Here is an 18,897-nt window from a genome sequence, read left to right as displayed (position 1 = left end):
ATCCAAATTAAGAACTGAATAATGAATTTTTTCAAGGCCTAAGCAGGCCATAATATCGTTAAGCCATTGAGCATGCGTGGGCAGGGCAACATCTCTCCATCTAAGGAGGATTAAACGTCTAGCCAGCAGAGAGGCAAAAGATAATATTCGACACTTAGTCGAACTCAGACGTAAATCTGTCCATCTATAAATTTTGATGATCCAACCATTGTTGGTAGAATCTCAGGTGGTGATAAGAGGGCATACAGGAGTGAGATATGCCAACTATTGGAATGGTGCCACGGCAACAACATGGCACTCAAAGTCAGTAAGATGAAAGAGCTGATTGTGGACTTTGGGAAGGGTAAGATGAAGGAACACTTACCAATCCTCACAGAGGGATCAGAAGTGGAGAGAGTGAGCATTCAAGTTCCTGAGTGTCAAGATCTCCAAGGATCTAACCTGGTCGCAACTTATCTATGTAGTTATATAGATGGCGATGGTGTGACAGCGGCTATACTTCATTAGGAGATTGAAGAGATTTGGCATGTCAACAAATACACTCAAAAACTTCTATGGTTGTACCATGGATAGCATTCTGACAAGCTGCATCACTGTCTGGTAAGGTGGGGGGTGCTACTGCACAGGACTGAAAGCAGCTGCAGAAGGTTATAAATCTAGTCAGCTCCGTCTTGGGTACTAGCCTACAAAGTACCCAGGACATCTTTAGGGAGCGGTGTCTCAGAAAGGCAGCATCCATCATTAAGGACCTCCAGCACCCAGGGCATACCCTTTTCTCACTGTTACCATCATGTAGGAGGTACAGAAACCTGAAGACACACACTCAGCGATTCAGGAACAGCTTCTTCCCCTCTGCCATCCGATTCCTAAATGGACATTGAAGCTTTGGACACTACCTCACTTTTTTTAAATATACAGTATTTCTGTTTTTGCACACATTTTAAAAAAATGTATTCAACATATGTAATTGATTTACTTATTTATTTATAATTATATTTTATTTTTTCTCTGTTAGATTAGGTATTGCATTGAACTGCTGCTGCTAAGTTAACAAATTTCACATCATATGCCGGTGATAATAAACCTGATGCTGATTCTGATAGGCGAATCCCGGTGTGATAGGTGGGTGGAGGATAGGAATAGCGGAAAAGCTTGTAGGAGGTTGGCGGAAGAGGCAAGGGCTGAAGATAAGGAATCTGAAGGGGAGGACAGGGAAGAAAGGGACCGAATTAATAGGAGAAGAAATAAGAGAAAAGAAAAAGGGTAATGGAGGGGAAAGAGGAATGAGGAAAAACAAAAGGTGGGGGAGGGGAACAGAGGGGAGTGGTTGCCAGAAATAAAATCCTGCTCCCTGCCTGCCTGGCTGTTTTATTTCCCCTAATTTCTAGGCATACAAGTGTTTCTATAATGATAGAAGCAGATTCCCCACAGGGAAGATTAGCTCTGCTTTTAATTACATTTCTGCTTTCTGCTTTGTAGCTGCCTTGAAACTACTTTCAAGTATTTTTTGTAGGAAAGCATTGGCTTGTTGCATCATATTTGATACTTCACTGAAATGACTAATCACCTTCAAAAAATCTTGCTTGTATTTCATAATATTATTTTCATGAAGTAAGAAATTCAGAAATGCAGTGCAATCTCTTCAAAGCTAAAATATTGTCTACTTAGAAAAACGTTCTTGTGAATTGTAGAAGTAATGGTGGACCCTAGATTTAGTCTTGATAAGGATTCTCTCTGATCTTTATTTTTATTTTGTTGCCTTCAGATTATTTTATACTTTGTATCAAAAATGCTGGTTTTTGTAATGAATTGGTGGAAATTCAGTTGAAACGGCGATTAGTCCTACAATCGAGTACAAAGGCAGAATGTTGTAGGGACTGATAATTTGAAATACTCATCAGATCAACTAAGCCAAATGGTGGTGTAGTGGCATCCACACTGGAATTCGATGCGAGTGGTCCCAGGTTCAAATTCAGCAGGCTCCTTGCATGCTTTCCACCATAACACACACAAAATGCTGGAGGAACTCAGCAGGCCAGGCAGCATCTCTGGAAAAGTGTACGGTTGACATTTTGGGCCAAGACGCTTCAGCAGGACAATATCCACTGTGCTGGGTTGAGCATCAAGCTAGCAACTCAGCCTCGTAAAAATGGACAAAAATGCTAAAGAAATGGCAAAGTTGCCACCCCGATACACCACAAGGAACAACATACACGTCAGATCAACCAATATCTCTAGAGACAGAAATGGAATTAACATTCAGGTTGATGAAGATTTTCATCAGAACTGGAAAAAGTGGATCAAGCTGAAAGCTGAAATGTTTTAAAAGGTTCTTCTCAATTCATCTCATATTCTGTAAAATTTGAATTAAAAGTTAATTGAAATTTATACTGCCTGACTAGATTATATTTGCTTTATTCATCACTTGTACATTGCAACAACGAAGCATACAGTGAAATGGGTCTTTTCATGGAGCGTGCGTCAGGCAGCACACAAGAGCTGCCATGTTTCTGGCATCAACTGAGCATGCCTACAACTGATTAACCTTTAACCCAAGTGGTTATGTGGAGAACATACACACTCCTTATAGACAGTGGCAGGAATTGAACCCTGGTCAGTGTTTGCTGCTTGTAAAGTGATTGCTCTCACCATAATACTACCGTGATGCTCACTTTGTTTGGGAAAATTCTCCAGTGGGATTGGTTGCTCAACTGGCGTGAAATCTTCACTATTTTTGGCATTGGTCAATAACCAATGTTGGGAAATCCCAGACCATGGTACTGATATCCCTCAATATTGTGTGTGTAGACCAGTGGTGAGTGGTGTCTCATTGCTGCAGGCTACAGAATACAGACCGGCGTTGTGGATTTGAATGAGGAAGCTGGGTGGGATCCATGACTGATCCTTCGCAGGCAAAGGTTATCGTTCAGCATAGGAGGCTGTAGAAAGTGGAACTGAACAAGTAAAAAGTTGGTAGTAAGAGGTACAAGGAAAGGATTGCAGATATCTTCATCAAAGATTAGGTGACAGGGACGAAAAAGAGCAGGGCTGAGGATGGCTGCAATTGATGTGTGAATGCCTGAATAGTTTTGGCCCACTGGTCACCACAGATAGAGGTTTTAATGGTGAAGTGCAGGTGCTTTTACTTATCGAGGGAGGTCATTACCATTGTGATTACTGCTGTTTACATCCCCCCTGTGCTGGTGTGGGGAAGTGCTGCAGAAGCTCTACGGTGCAATCTGCAACCTCAAAACCATTCACCCTGATGGTGTCTTCATTGTTGCTGGTGACCTCAATCATACCAACTTAAAAACAATCTTGCCAAAGTTCTCCCAGCATGTCAACTTCGCAGCCAGAGGAGAGAATATATTAGACCTGGTGTATACAAATGTTTGTGGAGCCTACAAGGCAGACCCCCACTTTCACCTCGGATATGCAGACCACATATCCATTTTGCTAATCCCTACATAGAAACCACTAGTTAATCAAGTCAAATAGGCTGCACTGGAAGATCAGGGCCTGGCCAGAAGGTGCCACCTCAGCCCTGCAGGACTGTTTCGAAAGCACGGTCTGGAGCATATTCAGGGAGACGGCTGCCTACGATCATCACGTCAGTATTGAATACGCAAAATCGGTGACTGGCCACATAGGAAAGCGCGTTGAGGGTGTCAGCGTGCTTAAACACTGCACTGCCAGGGTAGACTAGAAACCATGGCTGATGGCAGAGGTTCGTGCACTACTTAGGGATCGGGATGCTGCCTTCAGATTGGGGCACAGGACGACACCAAGGTCGGCAAATGCTACACTCTCCTATGCCATTGGGAAAGCAAAGCCTGAGTACACACAGAAAATCCACAGACACCTTTGTGACACCAGGGACATGTGGCAAGGTATACAAGCTATACCGATTACAAGTCCACCCTGCCTATCAGCAATAGCGACACCTCCCTTCCTGACAGGATGAAAGCTTTCTATGCACCATTTGACCGATTGAATGATGTGTCATGAAGGAAAGCCCCCTCTTTTCCTGAGGAACAGGCACCCTGTCTGGTCACAGCTGGAGTGAGGCGGACCCCAGCCAGCTGCAAGGTTAGACAACATACCTGGTCAGAGGGAAATGGATCAGCTATGATCAAGCGGCAGAGCGGACTCGATAGGCTGAATGGCCTAATTCTGCTCCTATGTGTTTTGGTCTTAACAGATATTTTTAATATGGTATTTCTCTGAAATAGTCCATTGTCCTGCAGGCTTCAAGGCGGCCTCCATCACTCCAGTGCCCAAGGCAGCAACGGTAACTGGCCCAAGTGATTACCACCCAGTGACGTTGATTTCAACAATCATGGAGTGCTTTGAGCAGCTGCTAATGATCATATAAAATCCACCTTCCAGCTACATTTGACCCTTTCTAATTCATCCACTGCCCAAGCCAGTCCACTGATGATGCCATAGCCTCGACCTTTGACTCCTTCCTTTCCCACCTAGAAAATGATGCCTTGTACGCCAGGATGTTGTTCATCGACTTCAGCTCGACGTTCAACACTATCATCCCTCAGAGGCTGGTCCCCACTCTGTAACTGGGTCTTGACAGGATGGCTCCAGCCAGTTTGAGATGGCAGCACCAGCTCAGGCTCCATCCCACTGAGCACTGGTGCCCGCTGGCGTGGTGTGCACGGTCCGCTGCAAATCACGCTGCTGATGACTCATGACTGTACTGCCAGATTCAGCTTAAACCGCATCAAGTTCGCTGATGACGCAACAGTCCTTGGCCTCATCATCAACAATGATGTGTTGGCATACAAAGAGGAGTAAAGAGGCTTGTCAAGAGGTGTGAGATCAACAACCAGAGTCTCAGTGTGGAAAGGATAAAAGAGGTGATTGTGGAGTTCAGGAAGGCAAAGGTTGACCATTCTCCATTACACGTCAATGGCTCTGCCATGGGGAGAGTGAAGAGCACAGTGTTCCTTGGTGTACACATAACGGTCAGTCTAACCAGGACCCACGACACTTCCTCACTAGTCAAGAAGGCACAGCAGTGTCTACACTTTCTGAGGGGACTGAGGCATGCAAGGCTCCCTGCCCCCATTGTAACAGTGTTTTTACAGGAGCACCATCAAGAGTGTCCTGTTTGGCTGCATCTTTGTGCAGTATGGAAGTTGCAAGGCATCAGACTGCAAGACCCTACAGGGGACAGTAAAAGCCGCAGAGAGGATCAGCCGGTCTCACTCCCCACTATCGCTGACATTTACTGGGAATGTTGAACAGGCACCGTTGAGGATTCTTACCACTCATCCCACAATTTCTCTGACTCATTACCATCAGCAACAAGGTACAGAAGCATCAGGACCAGAAATTGGTAACAGCTTCTTCCCTCAGACTGTGAGGCTAATGTATACCCTGCTACCACTGAGGTCCTGTCACTGGGAGTGGTATCCAGACTCCGGAGCGAAGGCTCCCGAGTTCGAATCCAAGTCGGGCTGCCCCCCGAGCACGCCTTCCATCTGTGCTGGGTTGAGCGTCGAGCTAGTAAGTCGGCCTCGTGAAAAAAAAAAGGTTCGAGTCAGGAACGTTCATATCGTGATCCGGTTATTCCGAAAGGAGACCAATCCTGACACCACGCATCAGACAAGAATGGCTGACAGTCTGGTGCGACATGCTAAAAAAAACTAGGACAGCGAGCTATTTACTGTCTACCTATGCTACATTTTACCACGTGCATTTTCAATTATAGTTTATTAACTTATAATACTGTATATTGGTTTATGTGCTGTGAGTGATATATGTTGTGTAGGTGCACTGTGATCTGGAGGAATGCTGCTTCATTTGGTTATATATACGTACAGTCAGATGACAATAAACTTGAACTTGAACTACTATTAATAAAAGCATAAAATCCACATGGAGAGAACCAAAGGTCAGGACTGAATCTAGGTTGTGGGAGCTGTGGGACAGCAGATGCTGTAAGTATAGCACTATGCCATTGTGCCTAACGTGGTTAAGTAAAATTCTAATTTTTTTTTACCAGATCTGGCAAAAATATTGATGTTCTAAAAACAGAAAGAAGGAAAATGGAATTGGGGAAAAAAGTAGTAATTTCTTTTAGAAAGGTCTTGGAAATCTTTGTTAGTTCACCAAAATTTATGCTAACACTTGCATTTGTTGCTTCAAATTATGATGTAGGTGTTTCAGTAAGTGATATAAGCAACTCCATTTACATCACCGGAGGGGGTGGGGTGAAGCTGAGAGCCGGAAAGGTGATTGGCAAAAGGGATACAGAGCTGGAGAAGGGAAAAGGGAATTGTTAGCAATTGTTAGTCTTAATTTGGCCATTCCAGCAATGGCTGTATCTCAGTAAAACAACACAATCAAATATTCCAAGCAAAATAGGACTATAGATGCGATTTCTTGGTGTCAAAGTAGTGATTCATTACAGCTTAGGGCATTGCAGTTCAGAGTTCAAATCCGGAACCGTCTGTAAGGGGTCTGCATGCTCTCCCCATGACCATGCTAGTTTCCTCAAGGTGCTCCGGTTTCTTCCCACAGTTCAAAGATGGACCGGTTAGCAGATTAATTTGTCATTGTAAAATTGTCCTACAATTAGGCTGGTATTAAATAGTGTGGGTGGCTGGGTGGTGTGGCTCACTGAGCTAGAAGACCCCGTTCCACACAGTATCTCTAAGTAGATAAAAAAATACTTAAGTATGAGAAATCAGGTGTGTGATGTGGGCGGCGCTGTAGCATAGCGGTTAGCAAATTGCTTTACGGTACCAGCGACTCGGGTTCAAACTCCTGGAAGGAGTTTGTACGTTCTTCCCGTAACCTCGCGGCTTTCCTCCAGGTGCTCCGGATTTATCCCACAGTCACTGTAAATTGTCCCATGATTAGGCTAGGATTAAATTGGGGGATTGCTGGGCAGCACGGCTCAGAAAGCTGGAAGGGTCTACTCCACTCTATATGTCAATGCATAAATAAATAAACCCTTCACAAACAAGGGTGTCAATGGTATTTTCTGACTGTAGTAATGAGAATAGGCAGGAAGACACTAGATGACATCATTCTGAAAAGTCTATATCAAAAATGTTTCAAATGATGCACCGAGTTGGAATAATGATGATATAAGATCATACTATGACTAAGCCTGAGAGAAAAGGTTTGTGTTGGGCTAGTACATGAGTGTACTCTTAATGTTGCAGTGCCAAGACAGCATATACCTTTATAGAGTTGGAAACAAGACTTAAATATTGCCTATTGTGAGATGGAGATGGATAATCGAATAGTACTACTTATTAGTTAGTACAGGTCGACCTTCACTAATCCGACTACCTGTAATCCTTTGATAATCCAGCATTGAGTTCAAATTTTCCGTGCAACTGTAATTTCAAATTTCCCGGGCCACCGTACCAATCTGCTGCGCATTGTTTTGGTTGCGCTAGACCTGTACACGTGTTGCGCTCTTGTAAGCACAGACAGATGATTCCTGCTCATTTTCCTGCATTTGTTAATATCCTGTGCATGAGGCATGGCCGCGGGGCACCCGCCCGTCTCACCCGCCAGCGGCGGGGGAGCTGGCGCACTCTGGGTCGGTCCGCCTTCTCGCCCGCCTGCCGGCAGTCACGCGCTGCCCTCCAGCGTCGTCCAGCCGGCGCTCCGTTCTCTTCTGCCTACGACCTCAGATCAGACGTGGTGACCCGCTGAATTTAAGCATATTACTAAGCGGAGGAAAAGAAACTAACGAGGATTCCCTCAGTAACTGCGAGTGAAGAGGGAAGAGCCCACCGCCGAACCTCTGGCTGCCTGGCGGGCGCATGAAATGTGGCGTATATAAGATCTCCTTTCTCCGACTTCTGCTTCTGCTCACCCAGATGTGCTGCCACCATCATCAACAGTTTCTGAAGAGGCTGTTGTGCCAGTTTCAGCACCCGTTCCTGATGCTTCGCTTCACTCATTTTTCAAGATGAAGATCTTGATGATCCTGACAACCCCACACTTGCAGACTTCTAACTTTGCCTGAAGGTATATTAAACGTCTCACTTTAGAAGCAGAAGTGCTCAACTGTTCTGTATAAGTTAATTCCTGTACATTTACCTGTATCCTTAATTTTACCTGTGCCTGTACAGTATATTACTTCATTAAAATTTCACTTGTTACTCATTTAATATTTTTGTTTCATTATTATCTAACTTGCACTGATTTACATGATATTTTAAAGGTATGATGAGGCGTTTAGCTATTGCTTAATGTGATCCTCTTGTAATTCGGCATTTTCACTAATCTGGCACTCCTCAGGTCCCAATGGTGCTGGACTATAGAAGGTCGATCTGTTCCTAAAAATCACTTACTTCCTGTGAGAGATTTCCAAGAGAAAATGAGGATTGTGTCCTGAAGAAGGGTCTCAGCCCAAAGGGTTGTCTGTTTACTTTTTTCCATAGGTGCTGGCTGGCCTGCTGAGTTCCTCCTGCATTTTGTGTGTTGTGTTGCTTTAGATTTTAAGCATCTGCAGATTTTCTCAAACCTGTTAGTACAGATAGTCATTTGAAATAGTACATTGAGATTCTATTCAACATCTTTTCATGTCACGGTCTTGCACAATGGCCCCCAATTATGTTAATAACCATACAAGCACATTATGAAAATAAAGGTATCAAGCACACACTTAGTCCATCATATCACACAATATTAAATGGTGCATTGAATATATCAGTAAAAATGATCAAAGATACCGAGGAAACATAGATGCTCAAGTTTAATAATATGACATGGATGAGTAAATATTTTGGGAAACAAGAGAACGGCACACATTCCAGATCTTCTCCTGAGATAGCCATGATAAAGGATTCAGATCATGACTGAACTTCATTCTACTAAATTTTAAGGGTGAGTGGAGGGGAAGAAACTGTAACAAAAACTGAAATGGTGAATCAAGCCATGGAGACAGACAGTTTCAACAACACAATGATGCTCACATGTAACACCCACATGTGAGTCAGCTAATGGGAAGTGGGAGGTTGAAGTGACAGCTGAAGTGTGCCTTGCAAGAAAATATCTTGTGAAAATAGGAGATGCAATTAGAAGTATAAATCACTTATTTCCTGTGAAAGATTTCGAAGAGAAAATGAGGATTGTGTAAGTGTGTTCCAGAAGCTGATTCTGTGTAGATTATGGCAAAAGGGATGCGGGATTCTGTTGAATTGAGCCAAGAAAGGAAACCTTCCTGAAGTGGGCATGATGCCAGATTCTTTGGGCCCTTAGCTGTAAGTGGAGCATAGGCCATTGATGACCTCCCATCTCCCATCTAAAGTCGATGATGTGGTAGGAATTCACCAATGTTTCTGTAACATATTATATGCGCTGTACAGGGGCCTATTGGCCGCCCTTACCCATTTCCATCTCTCATGATGGGGACATAGGGTTGGGCATTGACAGGCCTGATGCCAGATTGCTGACTGTATTTCTGTGATTCTGTGTGCAATAAACACATATGCATACTGCTAGTGAAGAAAGCCGAATTAAAGAAAAATACGCATAGTTCTCTATGTATCAGGTGCATTATTTCCTGTAAGTCACATCTCATTCTGATATGGAAAAAATTTAGCATTCCTTCATTGTCATTTCCTCAAAATCCTGAAAATTCTTGTCAAACACTTTGATGAGAGTATATTCACTGAAAGGGCTGCAGCAGGAAGTTCAAAGAGAGAGTCCTGTTTCTCACGGGTAATTGGGGATGGGCAGCAAGTATTGAGCTTCCCAGACATGTCTGCATTTGTGTAAGTTACATAAAATAATAATGAAGGAAGAGACCAAACTGTGATTTAGAGCACACGCTCACCTTGGCAGTGTGGGCGTGATAGATTTTGGATTGTGTGGTCAAGAAAGAAGATTTCAGTGTGGGTTGAGAAACATCCTACTCTGAATTATATTTCAAGGGCAATTATGCATAATAAGCTGGTGAGGGTTCTGAGAGAATGCAAGCACATATTTGAAATGAAATGGGAGTGTGTTAATTGTTTGGTGATTGGAGGAACTCAGTAAAGGCAGTGGTGGCTGGGTGGGCATGAGGTTTAGGAATAGTGGATGACACAGAGTGAGCGAGTCAGTCGGTCAGGGTCAACTGTGGCTGTCTAGATGCACAAGCCAGGGCAGTACAATATGGAGAGCAAGCTGTTGCCCATGTAGCAAGCTCATGTGGTTCTGCCAGGCTTAGCAGCTAAGCCACATGTGAAGGCCAGGAGCTGGACTTGGTTGCCAGAAGCTATTTGAGGCACTCACCGTTGGGAGCATTTAGTAGGTAACGAGAGCTTATTCCCATTACCACTCCCATCTATGACAACCTTAATAGTTGGCACTATCAAGCGAGAAATCTGTAGTCATTGAAACGTGTAGTCCTCATTATTAGAATATGACAGAGGGGATTACTGCTGGTCTGGCTTCAGAGGCTTCAATGTTAGCTGTTTTATTGACAAAGCAAATTGAGTTCAACTGTGTTAGTTCTCATGAGTTTCATCGTCAGCGGTTTGGATTTCAGATATTTAACTCTGCTGATTCCTCATGTACAATTCACAGCTGCGATTAAGAGATTTGTAATGAAGTATTGATAGACTTTCTCCCTTAGTATTTCTGTGCAAATCAAAGGCATGATAAGGGTGGTAGGGGAAAAAAATCACAATTGAATTTTGCATGCACATGATTTATTTATTGTAATGGAAATTGACCAATTTGCCAGCAGTAATGTAATCTCACTAAAAGATACAGTTAAAAAGACCTCCAGACAGTGGATTTATTCAGTGCCTGATCTCAAAACATTTTACATCCAATTACTCTGAAGGCCCATAAGTGTTGGTACATAGCCAATTGCTCCTTTGTGTAGAGTAATATCTAAAATGTACAAAAAATTAAACTATTGCTATAATATTATTCACTCCCAGGACAGCTTAGCACATTTTATTGCAGGTCAGAAAATTATGATTGAATCCCACTCCAGTACAGATTGCACGTAAAGGATGTTCGTGATAAATACTCTTGCAAGAATAAGTAACAGGTGCTCCTGGCAAATATTCCTCAATCATTACAAAAAAAAAATGCAGTTTGATTGTGTATTTTAATGATTGTCATTGCGAGGCAAAGTTGGTATGTTATTGGTTACCTGAAAAGTATTTTTTTCATAGCTATTAACAATGAGCAAAGCTAATTAATCATCCTAGCCTTTGAATCAATATTGGAATAATTGGTTGCCTCTTTAGATAGTGCTTATTTCACTCAATGAGAATGTTTAATTAAACATCAATTAGCAAAGGAAGCACCTAAAAGAAAAAAAATCCTATTTCAAAGAACCAATAATAAAATAACTAACAATTGCAAACATGAAAAAGATCTACAGTTGCTGGAAATCCAAAGCAACTCCCACAGATAGCTGGAGGAAGTCAACAGGCAGCACCTGTGATAAAGAGTTAACAGTCGATGCTTCGGGCTGAGACTCTTTTTCCAAACTAGAGGGAAGTGTGGGGGGGGGAGGTGTCTGAATTAAAATGTGGGGGAAGAGGAAAGTGGCTAACTGGAAGGTGATAGGTGAAGCAACGTTGATGGGAAAGGTCAGGGGCAGGAGAAGAAAGAATCTGATAGGAGTGAAGAGACAACAGGAGAAAGTGAAGGATGAGGGGACCCAGTGGGGTATGAAAGGCAGAAAAGAAGTAGTGAAAGGTCAGAGCGGAGAATAGAGGAAGGGGTCGAATTTTTGTTCACCGGAAGGAGAAATTGATATTCATACCATCAGGTTGGAGGGGACCCAGACAGAAAATAAGTTGTTGCTCCTCCCTCCTGAGGTTGACTCATTTTGGTACAAGAGGAAGCCATGGATCAACATGTTGGAATGGGAATGGGAATAGGAATTAAAATGTTTGGCCACCGGGAAGTCCTCCTTGTGTTGGATAATACAGAGGTGCTCAACAAAGCAGAATGTTTAGAGGTAGGGTCCCTTTGAAGGTGGAAGAAGTTGTGGAGGATAATGTGTTGGATGTGGAGATTCAGGGGGTGGTAGGTATGGACTTGAGGGGCTCTATCACTATAGTGATGGCGGGAAGATAGGGAGAGCACAGATGTACAAGAAATGGAAGAAATACGGGTGAGGGCAGCATCAATAGTAGAGGGAGGGAAACCTTGTTCTTTGAAGAGGAGGAAATCTCTAACTAATTACAATGTGTAATATTTAACAAAAGATTAAAATGGCTACCAGGTGTATAAATAGGTGCCAGTTCTCACAATTGATCTGTCAAGTTAAATGCATACAGTTTAATTATATCTGCACACAATATGGCTCTTTGTTACCTCGAGTTTATTGCATGATATTCCTATGTACATGATGTGTTCCATTTTATGTTGATAATGATGGAGCTACAGCATGGGTAGTGCAGGAAGCTATTTAGCCATGGCCATATGTATTTGTGTCAGCTCAGCTGGAGCTATGCATAATAATATGGTTGATTACAAATCAGCACATTGAAAGTAATTCATCATTTGGAGCATACCTGTGGAGACCTCTGCTTCTGGAAGTAAGTGAATTATCTTATCATCATACTTTTATAGAACGATAAACCAGAAGATGCCAAAACAGAAGAATTTACCAGGAAGAGAATATATAGCATCATCTCCCCAAGATGCAAGAACCAGCTATTTCTCATGTTAAAGTCTTGTGCACCTGTGGCAATTTGTAAAGTCGAACCCAGGACACATTTCACATTGATTGGAGACATCAATAGCTTTACGTGTGAAACTCCAGTCCTGATGAAGGGTCTCAGCCTGAAATGTCAACTGTTTACTCTTTTCCATAGATGCTTCCTGATCTGCTGAGATCTGTGTGACTAGCATAGACTGGTTTTTACCTGTGCCTCTGAGCACAGTTGCCTTTCTAGTTCCTGTGTGAGGCTTGAGGGAAATTGAACCATTAAGGCAAGAAATAGGGAGAGACTAGATGGACAGAAGGGCCACTTTCTGTGCTGTAGAACTCCATAATTCTACGACTAAATGGACACCATTTGAGAGTTTGGGAATGTAAAACTAACTTCAAGTTGCACAGATACTAAAACCATTAAGTGTAACCCTTTGCAACACATACAAAATGCTGGAGGAACTCAGCAGGCCAGGCAGCATCTCTGGAAAAGAGTAAACAGATGACATTTCAGGCCGAGACCCTTTATCAGGACTTCATCAGTGTAGTCCTTTACTAAGTTAATTTTAACAAAATAAATTGTTTGCTTCATCAAGGGGTACTTTAAATAAAAATATATATCTTGTGGATTTTCCTTCTCTTTAGATTGATATTTTGTGATTATACCATGCTCAAGACCTTTGCTGTTGTTTCACCTCCTACATTTAGTTTTAGGGTGCAATCAGTCTATGCATAACAAAGTGGGACTAAAGTAGAGGCATAGAAAAGTACAATACAGAAATAGGCCCTTTGGTTCATCTAGTCTGTGCCGACTACCTACTCCCATCGACCTGCATCGGGACATTGACCAAAATGACAGAGGCTCCAAAGTTTTAATCTCAATTTCTGGTGGGAAGCTACCTGTGTACGCTCAAGAGGTTTTGCAGATGCTGGAAATCTAGGGTAAACCCATTACTAACCAGCCTGAAATTGTAAAGGTCATGAAGCTTGCTTATGTGAAAAATGTGAACAATTATAAAGCAGGAAAATGGAGTATTGCGGCCAATGTACTATCCCTCCCAACCCCATTCTCCCGCCTTCTCCTCATTATTGTTGTGCATGAAAAGCGAAACCAAACTGCAGATGCTGTAAGTTTGAAATAAAAACAGAAAATGTTGGAAAAACTTGATTGGTCAGTTAGCATCTGTGAAAGGAGAGACTGAGTAAATATTTGTTTGTGTTTGGTACTGTTTCTGCCACATTGGAGAGACGGCCAAGCCTAATTTGAGATTGAGGATGATATTCAGGTGGACTGTGTACGGAGAGTGGAAGAGGTGAGGATAATTTTGCTTCTCACCCATTTAGTAAAAGAGAGAGCCAAGTAATCCCTGCCAATTTCTTTATTGTTTATCCCTTGGTTTACTGATTAGGTCATGAGATGTTTGAATGTATAATATTGGCATTTCATGATCTTGTTAGGAATTCCTTTATGAACGTTTAACGTTTACACACTGCTTCAACAGATGTCCCTGGACTTGTAAACAAAGCAAGGTGATATTTTAAATTATGCAAAAACATCTGGAATGTGGTTCCACAAAAGTGCTCTATTCCAGACATAGCCAATGAAATATTTATCTTAGCATTTTCTGTGTTGGACCCGATACTTCAATGGAATACTAGATTATTTCCCCTGGTAAGAATGTGCATCTCATTAATTTGAAAGTACTTTGTTAATGTAGATATTAACTAAGGGACTTATTTAGTCAACAGATTGTTCATTAAGATGGATCTACTGATTAAGTTGCGGCATTTTCATTGCCCCATGATTCCAATGTTAGTTTGTTCTGCTAGCTGTATAAGTGAACAAGAATGAACGGTGATCTAGGTCTCTTCTTTTCTATTTTTACAAGGTTTAAAGCAAAGCTCTGGTTGTGCGAGGATCATCCACTGTCCCTCTCTGAGCAGGTAGCTCCCATCATTGACCTCATGGCAATAAGCAACGCACTTTTTGCTAAACTTAGGGACTTCATCACTCTGCGCCTGCCTCCAGGGTTCCCCGTCAAAATAGGTAAGTTAGTGAAAGAAGAAACCATTTTGTTCCCTGGAGATTGCATCTGAAAAACACATAAATTACAGAATAAACTGTAAACTTTGAAGATCCCTGTGCTGCCTTTTTATACAGGGTTCTCGTGGATAGCTGGGGATTGACAATGCAATGGGCTGTTGAGGTGGAATCCTTGTGGGTAATGGGCCAATGTAGACAAACACCCGAGCTAATTGCTTGGAAAAAGTCAAACAGCAGCTGTTTTTAATTTGCAGCCCAAGGAGAAATGACATTATCAGGATTAAAATGCAGCAGAAATTAATTATCTTATTTTCCCTCTTCATAAAGCAATGTTTGTGGTGTGATATCTAAAGTCAGGAAGGCTGTGTTGATTATAACTTGAATATAACTCCTAAACATTGGCAGGATGTGATTCTGATGAGGACTATAGTTGTTCTCCCTAGTGTGAACACCGCTAATTATCAAGTCCCTGTCATCTTCTGCATGATTTCCAAGCATTACAGTGCTCTATAAAAAAGTTCAATATGCTAGACATCATTATTGTTGCTTCCAGCTTGCTAGTTTGCAGTTAAGTCACACAACTCCTCAACAAGGATTTAAACATTTATACTAGTCTGATGCCTCACACTAATATCCCTTCATCATATTCTACAAGGTGTAATATTTCCAACAAAATTATTTCCTATTTTGCCCATTCAGGGGAATGATGAAAACCCTTCCACAGACTTAAAACTATTTCTAATGCATCAGAGGTACTCTTGGAAATAGACTCCAGATTTCATAGCTCATATTTGCTTCTCCTACTGAATATCCATTTGTGCTGTAGCAAGTGCAAGAATTTTAAAAATATTATCCCCGTATAAATTGAAAAGAAAATAAATTATAATGCCATGGCTTGCTACCTTTGTTATTATTTAATCTTAGTGCTGAAGTAGAACAAGGCTCACCTTTGACTCTTATTTGTTTTCTTGAAGTAACCTATCGTGGCCTTCATGTCTTTCCCAAGCATTGCAATTTCCAACATTTCCACCCTTGTTTCCCTTTCACCAGTTCAATAGAAGATCGAGCCATTATTTATGATCACCCCCACCCCACAAAGGATTATTCATTTTGCACCTTTGAAACACTCATTTTACAAAATTCAACGATGTAGATGTTTATTGGTTGCTCAAGCCTTTGAAAAATACTTTCAAGCAAATCACATTCTGAGTGACGCATGTCACGAGCAGCAGGTTCAATGGGAGCCTTCTGAACTCTTGCTTGAGAGAAACCCTATCAGATTAATTTCCTCCTTGTGAAGTAACTCCAGTGTTTGGCTCGAAAATCAATTTACACTTATCTGCAAACTCACTTTAATTTACAGGCAACCACTTAACATAAATCCTATCAAGTGCTTTCTTAAAATAAGAAAAACACAATGGACTAACAGCACTGTACAAGGAAGATCAATGATTTATCTTGATTAACATCACTCAAATGTGCACTACTGAGGTAAATCAGATTAACTGGGAATTTGCTGCTTAAGATTGCCCACCTGTCTTAGTTTCCCAATGGAAGCGTTGCTTCACTGAGAACATGCTGAAACGTTACATCAGTATAAGCATTTCTGTTAAACCCAATTCTTTTAACAGTTGTGAAATGTAAATACAATGGGAAGTGTGTTTCTGTTTAAATACAAATGTTTATTCTTACATACAGTTTTTTTTAAGCTTTGTGCAGAGGGATCAGCAATGTTTACATCTTCTCTGCAGAGATTCCGATTTTTCACATCCTAAACGCACGTATCACCTTTGGGAACTTGAATGGCAGTGATGAACCAGTGAACTCCATCAGGAGCAGTCCTACCAGTGAGGCTCCATCTCCCAGCAGTGACACTTCTAGTGTGAGCAGCTCCAGCTCCATGAGTATGTATTAAAAAAAAGCCCCAGTCTGTGATTAACTACCTACAGTGAGTAAATTGTGGCAAACGTGTGGCACATATTAATCTTCCAACGCATCGATCAGCTACAGCCGACTAAATGACATTGGGGTCATTCAATTCTACCTGAATGTGTAATATTGTTGGTAGTGGGTAATTCAGAGCTGGTGTTACATCTGTTCTGATCTTATTACAGTCAGTAAAACTTGAGAGGCCAGATTTCTGATTCTTTGATACCCATTTTACATAATAAGTCAAAAGTACCCTCATTGTGTTAAAATGTGGGCACAGCAGTTACATATTTAATCGCAAAGCCAATTACTTATTTAATTATTTATGGTTCATCTGTATCCTTTTTTGTTCTAGCAGATCTACTATAATCGTAATCCAAATGTTAATGTGTTTTTGTCTTGTTTTATTCATCTTTATCTCCTCAGCTCTTTTTTTTAAATTTGTCTTTAAGTTCTGTTGAGTTCCATAGTGTAATGTATGGAAACAGTTTATTGGATGGAAGTACTGAGGCTTTCTTCCTCTGCCTGCATAAACTGGCTTTTTAAGCCCACAAGACGTAGGAGCTGAATTAGGCCATTCAGACCATTGTGCATGATCCACCATTCCATCATGGCTGATTTATTATCCCACTCAACCCCATTTTTCTTCCTTCTCCCCCCAACCTTTGACGCCCCGATTAATCATGAACCTATCAACTTCTGCCTTTAATATACCCAATGACTTGGCCTGCAGAATATTCTGAGGTAATGAGTTCCACAGATTCACCACTATCTGGCTAAAGAAACTTGCCCTAATCTCTGTTCTAGATGGATGTCCCTCTATTCTGAGGCTCTGCCTTCTGGTCCTAGATCCCCACGTATATGAATCATTCTCTCCACATCCACTCCAAGCAGTCTCATGTGCGGTACCTTGTCAAAAGCCTTCTGATAATCCAAGTAAAGAACATCCACGGACTCTCCTTTGCCTATCCTGCCTGTTATTTCCTCAAAAAATTCCAACAGATTAGTCAGGCAAGATTTCCCCTTAAGGAAACCATGCTGACTTTGGCCTACTGTATCTTGTGCCTCCAAGTACCTCAAAACCTCGTCCTTGATAAGGATCTTTCCAACCATAGAAGTAAGGCTCAAACATGAGGAAATCTGCAGATGTTGGAAATTCAAACAACACACTCAAAATGCTGGTGGAACACAGCAGGCAAGGCAGCATCTATAGGGAGAAGCACTGTCGACGTTTCAGGCCGAGTCCTGACAAAGGGTCTCGGCCTGAAACGTTGACAGTGCTTCTCCCTGTAGATGCTGCCTGGCCTGCTGTGTTCCACCAGCATTTTGTGTGTGTTGACAGAAGTAAGGCTAACTGGCCTATAATTTCCTTTCTTTGGCTTCCCTCCTTTCTTAAAGACGTTTGCAACTTTCCAGTCCTCCAAAATCATTCCAGAACCTAGTGACTTTGAAAGATCATTACTAATGCCTCTATAATATATCCATCCATCTCTTTCGGGACCATGCAGTGTAGTCCAATTTTTCCAAGTGACTTACCTACCTTCAGACCTTTCAGACCAAGCACCTTCTCCATAGTAATAGTAACAACGCTGCTCTTGACACTCTTGAATTTCTGGCATAATGCTCGTGGCTTCTACAGCGAAGACTGATGCAAAATACTTATTAAGTTTGCCCACCATTTCTCGGCCCCCATTACTACTTCTCCAGTGTCATTTTCCAGCAGTCTGATATCCGCTCTTGTCCCTCTTTTACTCTTTATATATCTAAAAAGGCTTTTTGCATCCTCTTTTACATACGAGAGAAGCTCATTTAGCTGAAATGCCAGTTTTACTGTAATAAGCACCAAAACAGACTGAGACATCTGCTCAGTCTCATACAGATGGGGAGTTGATTATTACACACCCCAGTTACAGTTAGAACCCACAAACAAACAAGTGAATAATTGTATAACCCAAGCTAAAATGTAACAGTAAATGAACAAGAGAAATGCTGCAGATGCACAGTCGCCGGTGACCGTTGCCAGCTGGACCACTGTCGTTGTTCACCAAGGGATGGAGGGCTGGTTCGTGTTGGGCAGCACACCCTGATGGATTACAGAGATGGCTGACTAACGTGCGGCATCTGATGTCCTCCACCACACGGTCCACGTATGAGCCTTGCTCTTCGCCCAAGCGGCCCAGTCAGGAAGACAGCAATGACGGGATTGTGGTGAACTATGTGCCTGTCGGGACACGCCCCTGCTGACTGCTCCTGTGGCTCCTCCCACAGG

General features: G+C 42.1%; 1 protein-coding gene across 1 annotated transcript in view; it reads left to right on the top strand.

Moving 5' to 3' along the window:
* Positions 1–18,897, top strand: part of ankrd13b (ankyrin repeat domain 13B) — a 456,195-nt gene that overhangs the window by 401,851 nt on the left and 35,447 nt on the right. Inside the window, exons 12-13 of the mRNA XM_059971419.1 lie at positions 14,545–14,702; positions 16,451–16,603. Of these exons, the coding sequence (XP_059827402.1) occupies positions 14,545–14,702; positions 16,451–16,603 (311 nt within the window). The remainder of the gene's footprint in view (positions 1–14,544; positions 14,703–16,450; positions 16,604–18,897) is intronic.

The sequence above is a fragment of the Hypanus sabinus genome, chromosome 6 (assembly GCF_030144855.1).
Source record: "Hypanus sabinus isolate sHypSab1 chromosome 6, sHypSab1.hap1, whole genome shotgun sequence".
In the NCBI taxonomy this organism is placed as follows: Eukaryota; Metazoa; Chordata; class Chondrichthyes; order Myliobatiformes; family Dasyatidae; genus Hypanus; species Hypanus sabinus.
The sequence above is the reverse complement of the archived record's forward strand: the minus strand, read 5'-3'. Positions and strand labels throughout refer to the sequence as shown.